The 20,030-nt window shown below is 67.5% G+C and overlaps 2 protein-coding genes across 2 annotated transcripts; one reads left to right on the top strand and one right to left on the bottom strand.

Moving 5' to 3' along the window:
- The first annotated feature begins 475 nt into the window (after positions 1-475).
- TSSC4 (tumor suppressing subtransferable candidate 4) lies at positions 476-3,496 on the top strand. Its single transcript, XM_035013530.1, has 2 exons — positions 476-703; positions 1,971-3,496. The coding sequence occupies exon 2, from the start codon at positions 2,266-2,268 to the stop codon at positions 3,250-3,252; it is 987 nt and encodes a 328-aa protein (XP_034869421.1). The 5' UTR covers positions 476-703; positions 1,971-2,265; the 3' UTR covers positions 3,253-3,496.
- A 1,321-nt stretch (positions 3,497-4,817) lies between these two features.
- TRPM5 (transient receptor potential cation channel subfamily M member 5) lies at positions 4,818-19,781 on the bottom strand. Its single transcript, XM_035013763.1, has 24 exons — positions 19,578-19,781; positions 18,895-19,075; positions 18,091-18,257; positions 17,174-17,357; positions 16,001-16,065; positions 15,647-15,838; positions 15,149-15,251; positions 13,733-13,851; positions 13,082-13,405; positions 12,874-13,038; positions 12,671-12,794; positions 12,210-12,355; positions 11,757-11,869; positions 11,438-11,530; positions 11,082-11,340; positions 10,832-10,950; positions 10,510-10,642; positions 10,237-10,411; positions 7,231-7,384; positions 6,619-6,800; positions 6,225-6,357; positions 5,703-5,775; positions 5,277-5,367; positions 4,818-4,924 (listed from the first exon to the last, which is right to left on the bottom strand). Exons 1-24 carry the CDS (start codon positions 19,779-19,781, stop codon positions 4,818-4,820), a joined length of 3,606 nt encoding a protein of 1,201 aa, XP_034869654.1.
- Between the last annotated feature and the right edge of the window lie 249 nt (positions 19,782-20,030).

The raw sequence follows: 20,030 nt of genomic DNA, 5'->3' as shown, positions 1-20,030 counted from the left end.
GGGGGGTCTGGGGGCGGCCCCAGGCGCGGGGGGTCCCCGGGCTTCCCGACCACGCCTGGACTGCAGCCCCGAGAGCAGCGGGGGCCGGCGGGGGCGCACAGGCGAGTGCGAGTGGACGCGGCCAGTCAGGCCATGGCGGTGGGCAGGCGAGGCCAGGGCGCCCGGAGGTAGAGGTAGAGACGAGCGCTCAGCGGAAACCCCGGCCCGCCCCGATCCCCCGACCCCCCGACCCACGAAGGGCGCGGTCGCGCGCTTCCGGCCGGACCGGAAGCTTCCGGCCGGACCGGAAGCACCCGGCAACGGCGCTGCGCGCGAGGATGCACTTCCGGTTCGGGGCGGCCGCCGTGCTCGCGACTTCCAGCAGGTGGCGCTGGGGCCCCGGGAACGCGGAGGAGGCCGTTAGCCCTCGAGCATTCTGGGAGTCGTAGTGCTACCTCTTCCTCCTCCCTCTTTTCCTTACTCAATTCCGGCTCGTGGCGAGAAGGAGAGACGCCGTTTCCGGGGAGGGGAGGCCCGGAAGAAAAGTGAGGACGCATGCGCAGGGGCTCCGCGACGCGACAGGCCTCGGGAGTAGCGGCCCAGTGCCTTGTGGGAGATGTAGTTCTTCAGGTGCGGACGCCGCGTCGCTGGGCCGGCGGAGGACTCGGTGTCCCGGGAGGCCGCGCGCGGCGCAAGATGGAGCCGGCCCGAGCGCGCCGAGCCGGTAGGTTTGTGCCAAGGGAGTGCGGCGCTGACCCGCGGTCGCGTCCCTGGGAGGCCGCTGTCCGCAGCCTCCTTGCCCAAGCCCGGAGGCCCCCCCAGAGCGCCTCGTGTCTCCGCTCCCTCGCGGCCCGGGCCTTGGGAAGCCTGGACGCTGTCCGGCCCGGGCCCCCGACGGGGCGGAGAAAGCGCGCGGCTCCGCTTCCGAAGGGGGCAGCGCGCGCCGGCGGGAGGCCAGTGGTGCCGCCCCCGGGCCCGCGAAGTTGGAGGCGAGCTCCCGGAAACAGCGTCCCGGACCCCGAGTCGGGGGCCCTGTCCCCCGGCCGCTTGGCGAGCGCGGCGGCGGGGGCCGCAGGAGCGCGCGTCTGGCCGGAGCGCCTGCGTGCCGTGCGACCGGCGCGCTGGCTCCCTCTGCGGCCTGCCAGCCCTGGGACGCGCTGGGGGCGTGTTTCGCGCGCCCGGTCCCGCCTGGAGCGGATCCCGCGCCCGGGGGCCGTGCCCCAGAGCCGTGGGGCTCTGGTCGGCGTTCGATCGGCGGTGGGGGCTCTCGGGGGCTCTCGGCCGCTCCCGGCCCACTGCCTGGGCCTCCCTGGGCGCACGCACCACAGGGCGTCGCCGCGGACCAGGGGGCTGGGTGGGTGGGCGGGGGAGGCCGGGCTGCCCTCTGAGCCCGGAAGTGCCAGGTGCGGGGTGCCCGCCTGGTCGCACTTGGGCGGCTGCATGAGTGCGGGCGGCACTCCCGGGCCCTGCTGGGAAAGGCGAGGGGTGTGCGGGCTGGCGGGGGCGGTGCCACCGGAGGCTGCTGCGAGAGCGGCGGGGCTCGCCTCCGCCCGCCTCCCTGCGGGCTCGACCCTCAGGTGCCAGGGACCCGGCTGCACACCCCTGCGGGGCCCCGGCCTCTCCCAGCAGTGAGGAGCGGACCTCCTCGCCCTGCAGCAGCAGGTGGCCCGTCTCCGTGGGGTACCTGGGACGTGCCCCGCGCTGTGCTGAGCGGTTAGGGAGCCAGCCCACCGGCTGCAGAGTAGCAGCGCCCAGCGCAGGCTGCTGCTCACCCGGGGCGGCCCTGGCTGCCCGCCTGCCACCACAGCCCCACCCCCGGCGGGCCCCAGACGTGACCCGCGAGTGTTGAGCCAGGCGATCTTTACCAGGGATCTGCTCTCGGGCCTGGCGCCTGTCTGGGCTCCCTAAGCCCGGGACCACCCCTTGGGGGGGGTGGCACCACTTGGGCACCTTTGCGGTCTGATCTGAATGTTGGCTCTTCCCGCCCTCAGCCCGCTGCCGCTGGGCAGCTGACGGGAGCCGGACCGAGGCCAGCACGCCTTTGCCAGCACTTCCCCCACCAGCACTCCAGTGTCCGCACAGACAGCCGTCAGACAACGGAGGTGAGTGGGCTTTCGGGGGACGGGCATCTCTGTCCTTCGCCTTGTAGGACATAGTTCTTCCTGTGGGTCCTGCCGCCGGCCCAGGGACAGTGGGTCTACAGGAGGGACCTCTCCTAAGTGCCTGCGATCCTCAGAAACGAACTTCTTGGGCTGTCTGGTCTGGGTGTGGTGTGCCCTGGGACACATGTCTGAGGCAGGGGCAGGAGAGGCCCCGGAAGCCGAGCGAGGGACAGAGGACGACGCTCTGCCTTCTGACGCCGTCTCTCTCAGCGACTCAGACTCTGATTTCAGCCTGCCTGCCGGTGCTGAGATGGAAGCTCTGTCCCCAGGGGTGCTGCCTGGGGAGGCCCAGGGGGACTCAGACCCTGATGAGTCTCCTTCGCCTCCGAGGGGCCTCCCCACGGCCTCAGTGCAGCCGTTCCACCTGAGGGGCACGAGCTCCACTTTCTCCCGGCGTAGCCACAACATCTTTGACTGCCTGGAGGGCGCAGCCAGGCAGGTTGTGCCCTCTGTGGCCCAGACGGGCCCGGGTGACGACGGGGGCTTCCTTCGGCCACCGGCACCCTCAAGCCAGCCTCCAGGAGAGGGCCCAGGCAGAGCTGGTCAGAGCCCTGCCCCCCCGAAGTTGCCCCCCGTCCCTGACTACGTGGCCCACCCTGAGCGCTGGACCAAGTACAGCCTGGAAAACGTGGCCGAGGTCAGCGAGCAGAGCAACCGGGCCGCCGCTCTGGCCTTCCTGGGCTCCCCGAGCCCGGCTGCCCCCAGTGACTACATGCCCTCTTTCAACCAGGATCCCTCCAGCTGTGGGGAGGGAAGAGTCATCTTCACCAAACCCGCCCGAGCTGGCGAGGCCAGGCCTGAGAGGAAGAGGGCCCTAAGGAAGGCTGGAGAGCCGGGCAGGGCTGCGCCTGGGAACCTGGGCGCCGCAGGGGGCGAGGGCCCTGTGGAGCTGGCCCACCTGGCCGGGCCTGGGAGCCCCGAGGCTGAGGAGTGGAGCAGCCCCCTCGGGGGCCTTCAGGAAGTGGGTGTGCTGCAGGCCGCTGCCCACACTGGGTCAGCAGCCAGGCCCCCGGTGGTGGAGACTGTTGGCTTCCATGGCAGCAGGAAACGGAACAGAGACCATTTCCGGAACAGGAACAGCAGCCACGAGGCCCCAGGTGCCGAGATCTAAGAGAAGAGACTGACCAGGCTGGCAGAGGAGGGCAGCCAGGGCCACTGGGCACTTGGGGTGGCGCGCAGCTCGGGGCCTCAGCCCCTAGGGAAGGGAGCCAGCGGGCTGCCAGTAGGAGGTGCCGGCAGCCTGGGCTGGGGCTCAGGGTAGCGGTCTCTGAAGCAGACTCCTTGCCAGTGGATGGCAAAAACCCTGCCCATCATGTGCCCCTGGGGCAACAGTAAAGGTTTGGGGTATTCCTTTGGCTTTGTGTCTCTGTGTAAATCCACCTCCTCAGGACCAGTGTGCTGGGGCCTCGTCTGCCACCTGGCACACCCACACGCCCTGTTCTCTCATTCGATCCTCCCCAACTTAGTGCCAGGGGGCATGGAGGCTTTTTAAATCAACGCCTGGGTTTATCAGCAGCTCCTCTTCCCAGAGGGACTGAGGCAGCCCCTCCTGGGTCCAGAGCAAGAGGTGCAGAAGGCCCCGGGCACCTCTAGGGGTGAGCTCATAATCCCGGCTGTCCAGCCTCTGCCCCCAACAGGGCTGGGGACAAGGAATCTTGATGAAATGGGTCTCTAGGAGGCCAGCATGTGAGTGGGGGCAGGGGCCCTCCCCAGCCCTGGCCACTCTTGCCCCTTAGCTCTGGCTTGCCTGGGCTGTGTGTGATGATGACCAGTGTCCTGGGACCACATCGCCAGAACAGCTGAGCTGTGTGCAGGGACCCTGCTGGTGTGCCCGGGCCCAGCGGTGGGGGAAGGAGCACTGGCCCCTGAGGGTGCCAGGGAAGGCAGACCGGGACAAGCATGCCCCCCCGTGCCTGGTGGAGGACATAGCAGAGACTGGCCAGCATGCTGGCCCAGCCCCAGGCCCCTGAGGGAAAGGGGGACCAATGTGGCTAGCCACTCGCCCTAGGTAGGGCCAGCACAGGAGCCTGGAACCCCCTCTCACAGGCAGGTAAACCCACCCACTGCCCTGTGGCCTTTACTGACTTGGTGTGGGTGTGTTCTCTTAGGAGAAAGCAGCCGTGGGGCCAGAGGTGAGTCCTCTTGGGGCAGTGTCCTGGGGCTGTGACCCAGGCTAGACATAGTCCGGCACTTGCCATGTGAGCCGGTGAGGGTGTGCAGGGCTGGGAGCCGACATGCACAGTCAACACCCGGCTCCAGGTCCTAAAGGGCAGAAGTTCTAGCCGCTAGTGTTTCCAAAAAATGAGTTTTAACAGGTGACACAGATTGGGTAGGAGACAGGTATGGGCCCCAAACTGTTGACCACCAGACAGGAGGTGCTTTGGCCTAGGCCGGGCAGTTGTGGCTGGGACCCAGGGGCTCCCCCAGTCTGGAGAGGGCCCACCGTGCGCCGTGCTTCCGCGTGGAGAGAGGTCCCAGGGAAGGTGCCGGGCAGGGCGAGGGGTGGTTTCTTCTGATGAGGGCACTAGAGTCACGTCCCACGAGGGCCCCGCAAGAGGTAAAGGTTTGGGGTGTCTGTAGGGCCTGGGATGGCTGGCTAAGAGCCGTGTCCCTGCCTGCCCGTCATGATCGGAGTGCTGGGAGAGGTGGGCCCCGTGTGCGGACCGTCCAAGTGGTTCAGGTGTCTGAGAGCCGCCGGCCAGCGTCTGGGTGCTCGCTGCTGCCTGCATCCCCTCGGAGGCCAGCAGAGGCTTGCTGGTGTCCACCTTTGAGGGTCTGGGAGTCTGCTGAGGAAGGAAGACCCCTCAGCTGCTGGGTGTCCGGTGGGGCCAGCCCAGGCAAGGGAGAGGTGGCTCGCACACACGAGCACAGGACACGGTGGCCCCAGCCGGGAGGAGGTGGGGAGCCTCCAGAATCCGAGTGGCCACGCCCTCATGCCGGCTGAGGTGGGGGGCTCCAGCAGAGGGCACCTGCCCCACCCCTGAGACGTCGCCAGCCGTGGGCCATCGAGGCCCGGGCCAGTCCTCTCCCAGGACGGGAAGGCAGATGACAGGGCACAGCGCGACAGTCCTCCGCCTGTCCCTGGGCCAGCCTGTGCCCCTTCCTCAGCTGTGTCTTCCCCGGATGCACACTTACTGCAGTAGGCGCCGTTCTGAGCCCCAGAGGACGGCGGGGGCGTGGAGGACGGCGGGGGCATGGAGGACAGGAGCACCACGCAGTAGTTGATCTGAAGGAGGAGGGAGAGGCATCCAGGGGGGCCCCAGGGCCCTGCTACCCCATGACCCTCCCCTCCGGTAGCTGTGCTGGAGGGAACGGGCGTGAGGGCGAGGTTCCAGGTGTGGAGAATGGACAGGTGAGGGGGTCCGAAGGGCAGGACCCCCTCCAGGGAGGGCACGCTGTCCCTGAAGTCACATATGGGGACAGGTACAGGTACTGCACCCCCCAGGGCCTCGCCCTGCCTGCTGAGCCGAAGCCTGGGTGCGGGCCCGGTAGTTTGGATGTTGGGGTGCAGGGCTGTGGGTGAGGGCCCCAGTCAGAAGAGCGCGTGGTCTGCCTGCCTACCTGTGACTCCAAACGCTTGATGCGCTTTTCTTGCTCTCTCAGCCCCCCGAGGTACTGGGCTACAGACTCCACCCTGCAGCAGAAGCTGGTGGGCACAGGGTGCTCCGCATTTGGGCGATCTCCCCATGGTCCCCAGATCTGGGTGCAGAGCCCTTCTGCCCTCCCTGGGAGCTCGATGGGGCTGAGTGACTGCCAGCAAGAGCGGGCGACAAGGGCAGGCAGGAGGCCTGAAGGGACTGCTGGGATGGACCATTTCGGGGGGACCCAGAGCAAGGAGGACCCCACCTATATCAGCCCCTCTGCCCCTCTCAGCTTCAGAACTGTGCCCGGCAGGCGGTGGCCACACCAGCTTTAAGGCCGCCAGCCGCTCGGTGGTGATGGGGGCAGAGGTCCCGGGGGATCTTACAACCTCTGGCACCCCGCTAGGCATCCGGCCGTCCCTCGGCAGGCCCTTCGCCAGCTCTGCCAGCCCTTCTTGGTGGCCCGCGGGGGACACAGCCCACCCGTGCAGCCCCCACGCACCTGTGGGCGGTTTTCCGCAGCACCTCCTCCTCGCTGTCCTTCTTCTGCTTCTCCAGCTTACTCAGGTAGTTCTCCTTCTGAACTGCCTCCCAGGTGACCATCTTTTGGTCCAGGGGCTCTGGCAAGTCTCTCTCTGGGAAGGCCAGGGCGGCCACAGGCTTGGCTGGAGCCAGGTGGGCCTCGGGGCCAGGGGAGCCCAGGGCAAGCCCCCCACCCTCCGGATCGCTGCAGACGGGCCCGCGGTGTGAGGGGGAGGAAGGCGATGGGCTCAGCCTATGCTGGAGGGGGGCTGAGGAGGGGACCCACGCCTCCACGCGCCTGCCCACCCGGCACGTCGCCCGTCCCCTTCCATGCGGTCCAGGGCCGCAGGCTGTATCCAGCCCTGTGGCCTCACCCAGGTGCTTCCGCTTCTGTCCGGCCACCTTCTGGAAGAACCTCTTGAGCACCAGGCTCAGGTGGCTGAGGAGGATGAAGGGCGGCGCCAGGGCGGGGCGCTCGTGGTACTCCACGATGAGGTGATAGCGCTGGAACTTCCAGAACATGTCGGCATTGCCCTGCACCACCTGGAACGTGTAGCTGTGGGGCCCGCGTGTGGGCGGTGGAACACGCATGGGCCTCCCGGGTCCTCCGTCCTGGTCCCTGCTGCGGCCCCACACCATTCCCGGAGGCCCCCCCAGTTCTGTGATTGTCTCCACTCCCTCATTGCCCTCTGCGGGGTGTGTCTAGAACGGGGTTCGCTCATGTGGGGTCTTCACCATCCCCTCTGCTCTCCTGGACAAGCCCAGGCTTCCCTGGTGCAAACCTGCCTGGGGAGCCACCCTTCCCCATGCCTGTCATTCGCCCCACCGCCTCCTTGGGGCCCTGCCCTCCCTCAGCCTGTGGTCCAGGTTCCAGTCCCTCCGGGGGCGGGGGTGCAGAGAGGCCCCCGCAGCCCGAGGCCTAGAGGGCTGGGCACTGGGGTCCCTGGGGCCCCCCACACATGGAGGGAGCACAGGGAGCGGACCACCTGAACATGGCGATCAGCAGGTTCATGAGTAGCACGTTGGTGACCAGCAGGAAGGTGACTAGCAGGAGGATGACCAGCCAGTTGGCATAGAGGTTCGGGCAGGAGGGGGAGTCCTCCTGCAGCAGGGGGTGCAGGGAGCAGTTCACGTGGGCTTCTGAAACACAAGTGGCATGGTGGGGGCCGCCTCCCCATGACACCCTCCGATCTTGAGAGCTTCCTCGGGGTGAGGCCACCCAGGGGTGGAGGGCACCGGCCGGGTGGCCCAACTACCCTGGTTGGCTGGGGATTATCGGGCTTAGCACTGAAAGTTCCTATGTTAGAACTTTCGCTGTCCTTCTTCTGCTTCTCCAGCTTACTCAGGTCCTGGCAAACCAGGGAGACAGTCAGCCAGGGGCACTGGTCCCACTCCCCCACCTCCTCCTGACTGCGGTCACAGCAGGGCCACAGGTTCTGGGGGCAGAGCCAAGGCCATCTGGGGGATGGGGCACAGAGGACCCCAGTTTCTGCCGGTAGGTGTGTGCATTCCCCACCACTAGCACCACCAAGGGCTGTGCTCGAAGCTGGTGTGGAGAGAGCTGGCCGAGGCGAGGAGTGACCCTGTCTCCCCCTGCAGGACTTGTCAGGGCCTTTATAACACTAAAGCTTGTCACGTGGCACCCGGCGGCGGGGGGGCAGGGCAAGTCTGCACCATCTCCAAAGCTCATCTGGCCACACCGCCCTTGACCCTGATTGCCACAGGCAGTGTGGACACACAGCACCTCTGGGCCAGCTCACAGAACATTCTCCGGCCAGTGGGAATGAGTGTGCGATCTGGCAGCAGGCTGAGCTCTGCACCCTGGGCGGGTGTGCCCTGGGGGGCCCGGGGATCACAGCTCTGGCCCCTCACCAGCCAGCACCCCCACGCTCACGGGACAGGAGGCGTGGGAGGAAGGAGCAGAGCGTGAGCGCACAGGCCATGGGCGCCCGGGGTGCTTGCCGCATCTTCCTCAGGAGGGGGCCCGTGGCCGCATATGTGCGCGTGCCCGCGTGGACGCTGCCCACGCCTGCACGCTGGACCGTTCCCACGGCTGCCTCTCTGGGCATCTGTGCTGTGAGGCCTCGGTCTCTGTCTGCGTGTCCCCACGCTGTGCGCACATGTCGGGCTCAGGGCCTGTCTTCCTGTGTCCGTGTCTCCCCCCGCCCCCCGGGAGGGAGCCTCTCCTACTTTCTCCTGAGGGAGTTTTTGTGCCGGGCCAGCCACGGGGAGCTGCTGAGCATGCTGAAGGGCGACAACCCTCCTCCCTCCCCCAGCGCCCACGCGCCGAAGCAGTGAGACCCCTGTGACCCCCAGAGGTGCCACCAGGCCAGGCTGGAAATTAAATTGTCCCTGGGGCTGAAACCAGACTGAAGTCAGCCCCGGGGCTTCCCGCCTGGCGTGCAGGGACGGGGCGGGCAGGGTGGTACTCTGGGCCCCAGGCCCACCGGCTGCATGTGAGTGACTCAGCCTAACCCTGCCGCCCCGTGGTGGGGTTACCGAGGCCTGAGCAGACAGGAAGCCCAGCCCCAGGAGGGGAAGGGGCCTGCCCGGGACCCTCAGGGAGCGGGCCCAGGCCTGGCCCTAGTCACGGGCTTCCTGCTACAGCACTCTGGCCGCCTGAGGTAGCCCAGGGGCTGGGGGGAGGCCTGCACTCCCTCTGCCCTCCCTGGGTAGCCCCGGGCTCCTGGGGAACAGGGGCTGTGACCCCGCCACACACCACTGTCCCCCATAACAGCGTGTGGCTGGGGCCCGAGATGTGGCCCTCCGAGGGACCCAGCGCTCCCCGCCTCCCAAGGGCCCCCGCAGGACAGGGCGGCCAGGGGCCATACGGGGAGGGAGGCTGAAACTAAGGGCCTAGAACACTGCGGAAGAGCAAACACCGAGGAGTCACAGGGGGCAGCCCGCACAAACAGACCAAGGGAATGGGCCTACAGAACACCCCAGTTAGCTGATTGCCCTGGCGGTGGTGCCCCTCCCCATCCTGGCAGCCCGTGTCTGCATCGCTCCCGCTCTCACCCCATTGACAAATCCATCCCGCGGGTGGCGGGCATGCTGACCCCGCCTCACTAGCTAAGGTGGTCGGGTCAGGCCTTAGACGCAGGGCGCCCGTGACTGCCCTGGGGCCCCGGGTGGCCCCGGTCCTGCGCCAGCCGGAGCAGACGCCCCTCCCTGAGTCCTCACGTGGGCCTCTGGCGCTGGCTCAGCTTCCTTGAGGGTCCAGTTCCCCCTCCTCCTCCTCCTTACCGAATCCTGGCCATCTCCAGGGCCTGTAGAGGTGTCTCTGGCCCGCACGTCAGGGCTCCCCTGCACCTGTCACCACCCAGCCCCTGACGGAGGAGCAGCTCCGCCTCCCGGCCGTACCCTCTGCCTGGGAAGTTCTTGGAGCCTGCACAAGGGCCAGCTGGAGACACCTACACCCTCTGATAGGCGTGCACACTTGGCAGTGGGTAAGGCACACACACTGGGGTGTGTCCCCGGAAGCAGCAAGGGCGCTGCCAGGAACGGCCTCTCGGTAGAGGGGCCTTGCCAGCAGGCGGGCCCAGGGCCCTGTGCGGAGCCTCTGGCAGAGGGGTGGGGGACAGGGGGCCCGCTGGGCAACAGGGCCGCCCAGGAGGGCAGAAGCACCAGTGCGTGGATCGGCCCCGTGATGGTGAGGGATGGACTGGGATGGCCCCTGTCTGCTTTGCAGCCTCCTTGCGCCTCGGTTCCTAGCCGGGTGCCCCAAGTCTCGGGTCCCTGTGGTCAACAGAAGTCAGCCCGGAGCTGTCCCTGGGCTGTGGGGCCTGAGGGCCAGCCTCAGGGACTTCCCCATCTCAGCTAGCTCCAGGCTGGGGCCTCATGTGACCCCGGAAGAGCCCTCAAGGGCCCCATGTCCACTGTGTTTTAAAAGGAGGCTGTAAACCAGACCCCATCTGGCTGCCCCGCAAAGTGTGGGGTCCTTCCAGCCAGCTCAAAGGCGCGCCCCCCCCCACCCCTGGCCATGTGCTAACCATCGATCTCGTCCAGTGGGATTTGCCCGAAGATCTGCAGGTAGGGCCGGTAGAGCACGCGGCGGAAGACCCACTCCAGGCGCCCGTCGTGGGGGTGCAGCAGCGCCTGCGTGGTCACACCATAGGCCACAAGCCACACGCTCAGGAAGAAGAGGAAGAAAAAGACGTCCTTCATCTCCGGGGGGAAGCAGAGTGTTAGCAGTCGCCCGGCTGGGGGACGCTCTCTCACCCACCCCTGGAGCCAAGTGGGCTCAGGCGCAGCCGGCGGCTCACCATGCGCTCCACGATGATGATCTTGGGGCCCAGCTGCTTGTGGATGGCGAAGATGTGGATGAGTCGGAGCGTGAACACCATGAAGTCAACGGCAAGGACTGTGCGGCCCGCCTCAAACATGGAGGGCACCATCCTGGGGGAGGGTGGTGGGTTGGATGGGCTGCTGGTGCCCAGAGAGGGGAAGGAGCGTCCTCCAGGACACACAGTGCGGGCGCCAGAGACAAGCCGGGATCTCTGAGGCCTTTCGTGGCTTCATCCTGCAGGTGGCCCTGCCCACCGGCCCAACCGAGCTGGCCCCCGTCAGCCTCTGGGCCCCACAGACCTGCAGGTGACACCGACAATGAACAGGAAGATGGCCCCCATGTCACACTTGTTCCAGTTATCTTCCACATAGAGTGTGAACTTCTTCACCAGATGTGTGTCCTCGTCTGTGAAGAATCCCTGGCAGAGGGGCAGACAGTCTGCTGACGGCTCACTGGAGACAGCCCTGCCCGGCCCAGGCTGGGGTCGACGGGGATCAGGGCTCAGCCTGGAGCCGGATCAGGGCTCAGCGGGCTCGGCCCACCACTGACCTGCCGGATCTCTTCCAGCACCAGTGTAAAGACCCAGAAGTAGAGGGTGACCTCAGGCCCAGATGGCCCCTGAGGAGGTGGCCTGAAGTCCACCAGCAGGACGTAGGTGAACAGGAAGAGGAAGGCAAAGTACATGACCACGTTCCCCAGGAACACGGTCACGGGCGCGCCCCAGAACATGCGCCAGCGTGTGAGCAGGAAGGCAGCACGCGGCCCTCGGTCGCCCTGAGCCCTTGGTGCCTCAGCCAACTCCTCCAGCCTGCAGCACAAGGAGACCACAGCCGGCGGTGAGGCGGGCGGCCCGTACGCCAAGGCACGAGTGCCACCCCCTGGCCAGCCCGCCCCATGGCCCTCACCCGCTGCCCGGGCTGCAGAGCAGGCTCTTCTCCGTGTCCAGGCTGTCCAGCTCCTGCAGGCCCTCGGGGCCCGTCCTCAGCGGGACCTCCTCGCTGCAAGCACAGGGGACCCTCAGGGCCCACGGCGAGGGTACCAGCCCGCAAAGGAAGTGCTGAGTGCACTGAGAAGGTCAGCGCACAGCGGGGCGCACACGGATGCCGGAGACGCACCCCCAGCAGCACCCGCGAAGCCCAGGCCCCCCCCCCCCCCCCCCCCCCCCCCCCCCCCCCCGCCCACCGCCCGTGGCTGGCAAATGGCAGCTGCCTGCGCCCAACACACCTGAAGGTGATGAGGTTGGTGTAGATGAGGGCCGGGCAGAGGAAGGCACACAGCAGCCGCAGGATGGGCGTGCCCGATGCCATGTCCCCCCACCAGATCTTGGTCAGGAAGGCCTGAAATAAAGGCACCACCGCTGGCCTGCCACCCCCACACCTTTGCTCACGCTGTGCCCGGCACCAGGCTCAGCCAAAGCCTCGCCCTGCATCCCGGTGGGGAAGACCCTCCACGGCGGGGAGGGAGGCCGGGTTTGGGGGTGCGGGAGGGCCGAGTGGAGGAGGCGGCACCTCTGCTGAGATCCGAGGCAGACAAAGGTCTGGCCAGGGGCAGCGAGAAGGAAGCCAGGCAGGTGCCTTCCAGGAGCAGAGCTCCCCTCCTGCGCCCCCTGCCCTGCGTGACCAGGACTTGAAGAGCGGAGGCGGGGGAGGCCGGCCCTCCCTGAAGCCAGACGCTCACCTGCACCCCATCGTGGGCAAAGAAGGCCTTGGTGTCGGCCTCGGTGGCCAGGTGCAGACAGGTGGTCCTGCTCCAGCAGCGGTTCCTGCGCACCAGCAGGGCGAACGCACGGTCCTCGCTGTTCCTGTAGCACTCGGAGAAGAGACCTGCCCGGGGACACCGGCCGCTGGTACCCACAGGGCCACGGCCCCCGGCCTCCTCCCTCCTGTGCCCGAGCCGTGCCCAGCTTCCCGCATGGACACTGGCCGTCCCCGCCTGCCCTGCCCTTCCCTGCCCCCATCGTCACCCCACGTGCCCCGACCGACCCCCAGCAGGACCCAGTGTGTGCCCAGGGCCACCGCCGAGGACCCCTCTGTCCCTCTGTTAGAATGTTAGGGTCCGCCTCCCCACTAGGAGGAGCCTCTGAATGGACCCCGGGCCCCCGCTGCGTGCGGCGGCTGGGCGCCGGGCCGGTGGCTCACCCAGGGCCAGCTGCTCGTACTTGGCCTCGCTCACGGTGCAGTGCACCCCCGCCCCGGTCTCCAGGCGCGACATCTCTCTGAGGATCTTGCAGGCGGCCAGAGCGGCGGCCACCCCCTCCTGGCCCTAGGAGGCAGGGTGAGAGGAGGCGGCCTGCCCCGCCCCGCCCCCCGCCCCCCGCCCCAGGAGCCCGAGGCCAACCCACCATGGCCCAGAAGTAGGTGGCCATGTCCTGTCGGTTTTGCAGCACGGCCCAGAGGAACAGGTCCCTCCAGGGGTTCTCGCTCTTTCGGTTCAGATCCAGCAGCCACTTCCGGCCCTCGGGCCGCCTGGCGGGTCCCCGTTCCTGGAGGACAGGGCCGTCAGCCTCCTGGCGGCCCGGCCCAGCCCCTCCCGGCCGCCGGCCCGCTCACCTCCTGGTAGAGCCCGCGACAGGCGTCGTGCAGGAAGTCCTTGAGCAGGCGGGAGACCTCGTGCAGGGAGAAGGCGGGCAGGCCCCCGGGCGGCTCGCGGGCCTGCTGGGCGCCCAGGCCGGCCAGTGTCAGCCGGCCCTCCTCGTGCTTGCGCTGCAGCAGGTCGAAGAGCAGGCTCTTGGGGGGCGCGGAACGGTAGAGCTGCTGAAGCCTCCCGTACGTCAGGAAGTCCCCCACGTCGGCGCCGTTGTCCACAAAGAGTCGCACAAACTCGGGCTTGTCACTCACCAGCGCGTCCATCATCACCTCCTCCAGGTCACAGGACTGGGGCCGCCACGGGACACGCCCGGGTGGGGGAGACGGGCAGAGTGAGTGGGAGCCGGGGCACGGGGAGCCCCCCAGCTCCTGTCCCTCTGAGCCGGCTCCGGGCCACCAGGGGCCACCAGTCCTCCCTGGGGGCCGTGTGCGAGGAGCCGCCAGCAGGTGCCCTGGCCTCCCGCCCCCCTGGGCCACAGCGGGCAGGAAGGGGCCCGTCAGTGGCCCTGGGAACACCGTCTGCCCCCAGGCCCTTGACACGGCCCCAGCCCTGTGTCGCCCTGTGTCGGCCAGAAATGCGGCTCAGGAGGAATCAGCCGGCCGGCGGGCGGGCACCTTCCACTCCACGTCCCCGTTGAAGATCTCGCTCCTGGCGATGTCCACGCGGTCCCAGGCCACGGCCAGCTTGAGCTCATCCAGGTAGTCCTGTGCTCCCTGGCTGTGGCTCTTGCAGGCTGTGGGCAGAGCGGGCGGGAGGTGAGGGGCCAACCCAGGGGTCCACAGGGCCCCTCACGGTGGTCTTCCGGACACACAGCCCAGGAACCGCAACCTGCTTCACACCCTCTGAATAATGGTGAGAGGCTCCCAGAAGCCGGTGCTGGGAACCCAGGCAGAAACGCCGGCCCCGGGGACCCTGATGGGACGGGGTGAGCGGAGCTGGAGGGAGGGCACGGCCTGTCTGGAGGAGCGTCCCCTCCCTCCCTCCCTCCAGGGCATCCCGGCCCCAAACTGCCCCTTTGGGCCTGGGTCTATGTCTGGCTTCCCCAAGGTCAGTCCCTTGGCATGGCTGGTCTCCAATACGAAAAGCATGTCGAGTGACAGGTGGATGGTGAATCAGCCCAGTGTCGTTGATCAAGGAACAGGGAAACACAAGGCAGCCCTTATGGACTGGAAGATCCCTCAGCCTTAAAAAGCAATGAGGCACCCACCCGTGCCGCGGCCTGGGCGATGCAGTGATGGGAGCCGAAGGCCACACACCGTAGCCCATTGATAGGAAGGGCCCCAGAAGGGCACATCCGTCCAGGCAGAACGCAAGCCAGTGGGCGCCAGGGGCCCGGGAAACAGGGCGTGCCAGACGGCTGCCAGCTTGCTTTGGGGGCAGTGAAGGCGTTCCGGCATTAGACGGTGGGGATGGTTGACAACTTGCAAAGGGACTAAAAGCCCCTGGATTGGACACTTTAAATAGTTTCTTAAATTATGGTAAAACATAGCAGACCTAAAACCTGGCAAACACGACCCTGTGCGGATCTGTGGGTCATCTCTGTGTCGTTCCAGTTGTGTTACATGTGCTGCTGGAAATGTGAGCGCCGGGCCGCACACGCACGCACACTCGCACTCACACAGGTGTCCGCACACGTGCACACGCACACACGGGTGCTCACACTCGTGCTCACACGTACACAGGCACACACACCCATGCACATGTGTGCAAATGCACACGCACACACGGGTGCTCACACGTACGCAGGCACACACGCCCATGCACACGTGTGCAAATGCACACCCACACACGGGTGCTCACACTCGTGCTCACACGTACGCAGGCGTGCACGCACACACAGCAGAGGGATGCCGTCCCAGGAGTCCCCGCTGCAGACGTCCCACCTGGGGGGTGGCCCTGCCCCACGTGCCAGGCCCGCAGGGTGAGAGCCGCGATGGGACAGGGTGTGGGAAGCAGCCCCGCGCCAGGTGCAGAGCCCGGGGCCGTGGGGAGCAGTGGCTGGCCTCCCCGCCTCCACCTGGGGCCCTCACCTTTCACCAGCGCCTTAAGGATGACGGTGTCCAGCTCCTCGGAGCTCTCCTGCTCGAAGTCGTGCACGGTGAGCAGTTGCGGGTGGGAGGTGATGTTCTGCAGCTGGGACATAGGACAAAGGCCCTGAGGTGGCCCTGGGGGCAGAGGGCAGGCCGGTGGGCAGGCCACAGGCCCAGCACGGACAGAGGCACTGGCCGGGCACTTGGCGTGTGAGGCGGGTCCTAGCGAGCAGGCCAGCCGGCTGCCCAGGGCACCGAGGCAGCACCCCAGCGCAGGGGGCTCGCTCCCAGGTCCCTTGCTCCAAGGGCCTAAGGCAGAGCCAGCCTGGAGGCTTCGTGGGGAGGGGGAGGAGCGTGGGACTTCTGTGCGGGCCGGGGGCATGGAGGCGCCCAGGAGGAGTTTCCCCCTGGGCCAGCCCCCCCACCCCCAGGAGAAGGGGATGGGACAGGGAGGAGGGCCTCGGCCTTTGGACCCCACAGTCCCTGGGAGGCCCCTACCAGCTCGGTCCAGTGTACGATGTCCTCCCAGCGGAAATGTTCGCCCGGAAACTTCTCTTTAAACTGCTTCTCGGCCACCTGCGGCACCAGGAGGTCGGGCTGGTTCAGCAGGGCGGCCAACACGTCCGCGATGCCCCCTGAGCCTGCCAGGATCAGCCACGGGGCAGCATGCTCCACGGCCCTGGAAATCCTCTGAGGCAACACAGTGGGGAGAGTGGACCCCACATCAGCGTGGGTGCCGTCCTGAGCCCACATGCTGGAGGTGCCCCGTCCCAGGCCGGGGAGGGCCCTGCAGGCAGCCACGGCCGGCCCGGGGGGCTCCCGCCAGGCCCCCGCCCCCCTCCCCCGCCCTACCTCCAGGGTGCTGGGGTCACCATTGACCAGCAGACAGAGGACCGGGACCTCGATGCTGCCGGTGCCTGTGGACAGAGCTCCCGTGAGGTCTGCCCTGGTGCCCGGGCAGGGGGGGCTGGCACCCTCCCCGTGGGGAGGCTGCCTGCTCAGACCACCAACCCACCCCATTTTCTGGGCAAATGCTGGCCCAGAGGCAGGTTCTAGTGAACGTGGGCTCCAGGCTGCTCTTCACACACACCAACCCCTTCACCTGGGGACCATTTTGGCCACTCACGGCTATTCCCACAGAAAGGAGTGTCAGTGAAGTCAAACGTGCAGTCCCCAGCCGCACCAGCCACAATTGGGTGCCCAGCATCTACCCCTATTGCGGCAGAAAGCTCTCCAGCTGCCCTGAAGACCGTTGGAGGCCCACAGAAGCAAGCCAAAAAGGTAAAGGAGGGGCCCGGCCTGTTGGTCCCCCAAACATAAACCAGAAACGAGACTGCGGAATGTGAAGCCAGCTGGTGCTGGGCAGGCAGGGCCACCAGGCTCCCGGCAGGTGCCTCCTGATCGAATCTGGAGGCTAGATGAGCGTGGGGGGGCCATCCAGGCTTCCGCAAACCGGAGCAATGCACCACCTCTGTGGTTTAAACATGCCTTTGGTTGTGTTTTCGTTTTTGAAGAACACTCAGTTGATAAATATTTTATATTGCTTATAAATATCATAAGCAATCATGTTTTGTGTATAAATTTTTGTTACACACCGGAGTTAATCCAGCTTTGAAACCCACCGCTGGCTGCGGCAGGGCCTATTCCTCAGGTAACGCTGCCCTCTGGTGGCAGCGTACCTCCTGGCTGGTACAGGGAAACGGGCCTCTCAAAACTTGCAGATCCGTTTTCTTCCCAAAGTCCTGAGCCCACAGGAAGAGCCTCTGGCCAGGGGCGCCCGGGTGCAAACACGCTGGCAACTACTCGGCCATCCGGCGGGAATGCCGCTGCCTGGCAGGGCTACACCCCGAGCTGTGCGCCCGCCAACCCGCTGGCAGCCTCCCATCCCAGCCCAGTCTCCGCACCCACGCATGCTCAGTGCCTTCAGCCCGGCATGCCCTACCCTGCCCACCTGTGGTCCTTCCAGCCCTGCCCACACGCTGTGCCCCCGGGACCCCCCCCCGCAACCCCCTCCCCAGGCCTCACCCCCATAGCCAGTTCTCTGCTCCGAGATGTGCTTCTCCAGCCTCAGCCTCAGCTCTGTCAGCCCGTCCCCCTTCCCGGGGGGCCCAGGCTCCACCAGGATGAAGTGGGCCTGGTTGCTGTCCAGGGAGTAGAGGGGGCCCTGGCTGCTGCCGTCATCCGTGGGGTAGTGGACGGGGCTGTGCTCCTGGACCCCCACCCCACACACAGCATGAGGCCTGGCCGGGCCTGTTCCCACCCCCAGCCAGAGGGAGGGCCGCGCAGCAGGCGCCTGGGGCCCAGGGGCAGGCAGGGCGGGGAGTGGGTCCTCCAGACCCAACCCGGGCGGAGGAAGCTCCCCGCACTGCCCGGCCCTGCCTTAGACAGACCCTGAGCTGGGAGCCGAGCCCGCTCGACCGGGGTCGCCCAGGCTTGCTGTGACCGTCTGGGCCTCATCCTGGTCCTGGGCAGAGGGTCTGTCTGTGCTGGCCGCATGCCGGGCTCCCCCTCCTCCCCTCCTGCTTCCTTTCCTTCTTCCTTCCCCTCCCCCTTCCCCTCCTCCTTTCCCCTCCCCCTCCTCCCTCGTTCTCCCCCTTCTCCTTCTCCCCTCTCCCTGCTCCCCTCCCACAACTTCCCCTCAGTGTCTCAACCCTTCAGGATGCCTGCCTCACTCCCAGAGCCCCACCCCACCCCCACCCAGGGCAGAGGCTACTCTGTCCACTGCGGGCCTGGTACGCAGAGAGCATCTCAGGAGATGTTTGCCAAATGCCCCGTGGGCAGCAGATGGGCGGCTGTGGTCAGCCTTCAAGACTGCACTGGTGGCATCCTCGGCGGACCCCTCTCCCACCCTGGGGTGGGGGATACCTGGGGGTTGTGGGCCCCTCCCTGCCTCCTAGGTCCACCTTGCCCAGCGGCCGTGGTACTCCAAGACAGACGCCTACCTGGGCATCGTCCAGAAGCTGACGGTGCAGGACGTGGCCCAGCGAGGCAAGGCCGATGGCCACCACACGGGCCCTGGTGGACGTGCTGGCCAGCGAGTGGTCACGCACGACCTGCCCGACGTACCGGGCGAGGCCCACTCGGAGCGCGCTGGTCAGGATCCAGGCCCCTGCGGCATGGGGCTCAGTGTGCCTGTGGCCCCCAGGTCCTCCCCCACCAGCTGGTAGGCCCAGGTCCCCAGGCCCATGGGAGCCACGGCGCCTCTCCCACCTGCGGGTGTCAGCTGGGAGTGGGCCCCCGGGTGGCACCCTGGGCAACAGGCCACAGCTCCGCCCCGTTGTCTGGGCCGGGACCAGAGCCTGCAAGGGTTTCTCCAAATCAGGAAGCCCTCGGCCCGGCGGGGTCTGTCGGCCTTTTCCTTTGCTGCCCCAATGATCCCCTCTGTGGCGAGGGAGCTCAGAAACCCCACGACCTTGCACTGGGTTTTCTGCAGGTTCAGCCGGCCTGGACATGGAGCCTAGTAATCTGGTTCTGACCCAGTCCAGCCAGGCTGCTCCCCTGAGGGAGGCGGGGAGGGCAGTGGGGGCCGACCCGCAGGCACGGGGTGCAGAAGGGCTGCCTCCCCTGGGGGCATCTCACCAAGGCCCATGGGGGGAGGCCTGCAGCTCCTGGGGGAGGCCTGAACCTGGGGGACCTCAGCCGCTGCCCTGCATCTCCAGGAGCTGCTCCCATTGCAGGCCACGCGGAAGGAGCCACATAGGCCAGCGGGCTGGGGTGCTCCCCGCTCAGCTCTGGGGGGGCCTCACCTGTGCTCTGAGCTGCCTTCACCAGCCCCTTGCGCAGGACATCCCGCAGCCAGGACTTCATGGCGAACGGCCGCTCCTCGCCCACCAGGGACACCACCAGGTTGGGAGCAGTCAGGTGCCACTCGGCCAGCAGGAGGTCAAAGAGCTCGGAGGGGGCCACATCGCTGGGCACCTTCACGAACTGCAGGGCAGGATGGCAGCCTCAGGGTCCAGGGTGGGGGGGTGCTGGGCATGGGGCACTGGGCACTGGGGGGCACGGGGCACTGGGCACAGGGGACATGGGGGCGCTGGGCACTGGGGGATGAGGAGAGAGGCTGAACCCCTTTAGGGGCAGGGTGGCAGCAGGAAACCAGGGCTCAGGTGGTCCTGCCTTGATCTGCCTGTGCCCCAGGCAGCCCTGACTCCTGTCTGGGCCTTGCTTCCCTCTCCACGGGGGTTGGGGGGTGGAGAGAGGAGGGGTCCTGGATGTACCGTGCAGGGGCAGGAGGTGGGGGCCAGAGGGCACTGGGAGCTCTGCACCTTGCTGGCCCAGGGGCTCTGAACTCAGCCCCGAGTGAGCAGGCACAGGGGGCTCCGTGCTCAGGGGAGGAGGTGGGAGCTCAGGAGTGGAACAAGCACTCGGTGGTTGGCCCCCAGGGCGTGGGGGCCCAGCCTCACTGTTGCAGGGAGGGCAGCCCCCTTACCTTGCCTCGCTTCTTCCCAGACCCCCCAAATTCGATCTCGCCCCGGCACAGGCCGGGCCCCGAGCCGGGCGCAGCAGCCCTGGGGCCTCCAGGACAGGTGCCCCCGGCCTCCTGCATGAGGACCTCCCTGCGGGCACAGAGCCGACCTCTGAGGGCAGGAGAGGCGAACCCTGCCCCCTCCCTGCTGGGGCCAGCAGCTGCCATGCTGACAGAGACTGGGGCCACCAACAGGTGTCCCCGCCCCAGGGCCCTCCCCAGCAGCTAGCCCAGCCTAGAGCCCCACCATGACGTCCACAAGGCCCCCTTCACAATCCGGCTTCAGTTGTGGGGAACCTCCCTCACCCCACCCCCTTCCCAGATGGGGAGGGGGCGCATCCTGGCCCCTCTACCTGGCTCCCCGTCCTGCTACTCACCCCGCCCTGGGCGCCTCTGGCCGACCACTCCTGTCACCAC

The sequence above is a fragment of the Mirounga leonina genome, unplaced genomic scaffold (assembly GCF_011800145.1).
Source record: "Mirounga leonina isolate KUSES-001 unplaced genomic scaffold, KU_Mleo_1.0 Mir_166, whole genome shotgun sequence".
Taxonomy (NCBI): Eukaryota; Metazoa; Chordata; class Mammalia; order Carnivora; family Phocidae; genus Mirounga; species Mirounga leonina.
This window is presented reverse-complemented; position numbering and strand designations above follow the sequence as displayed.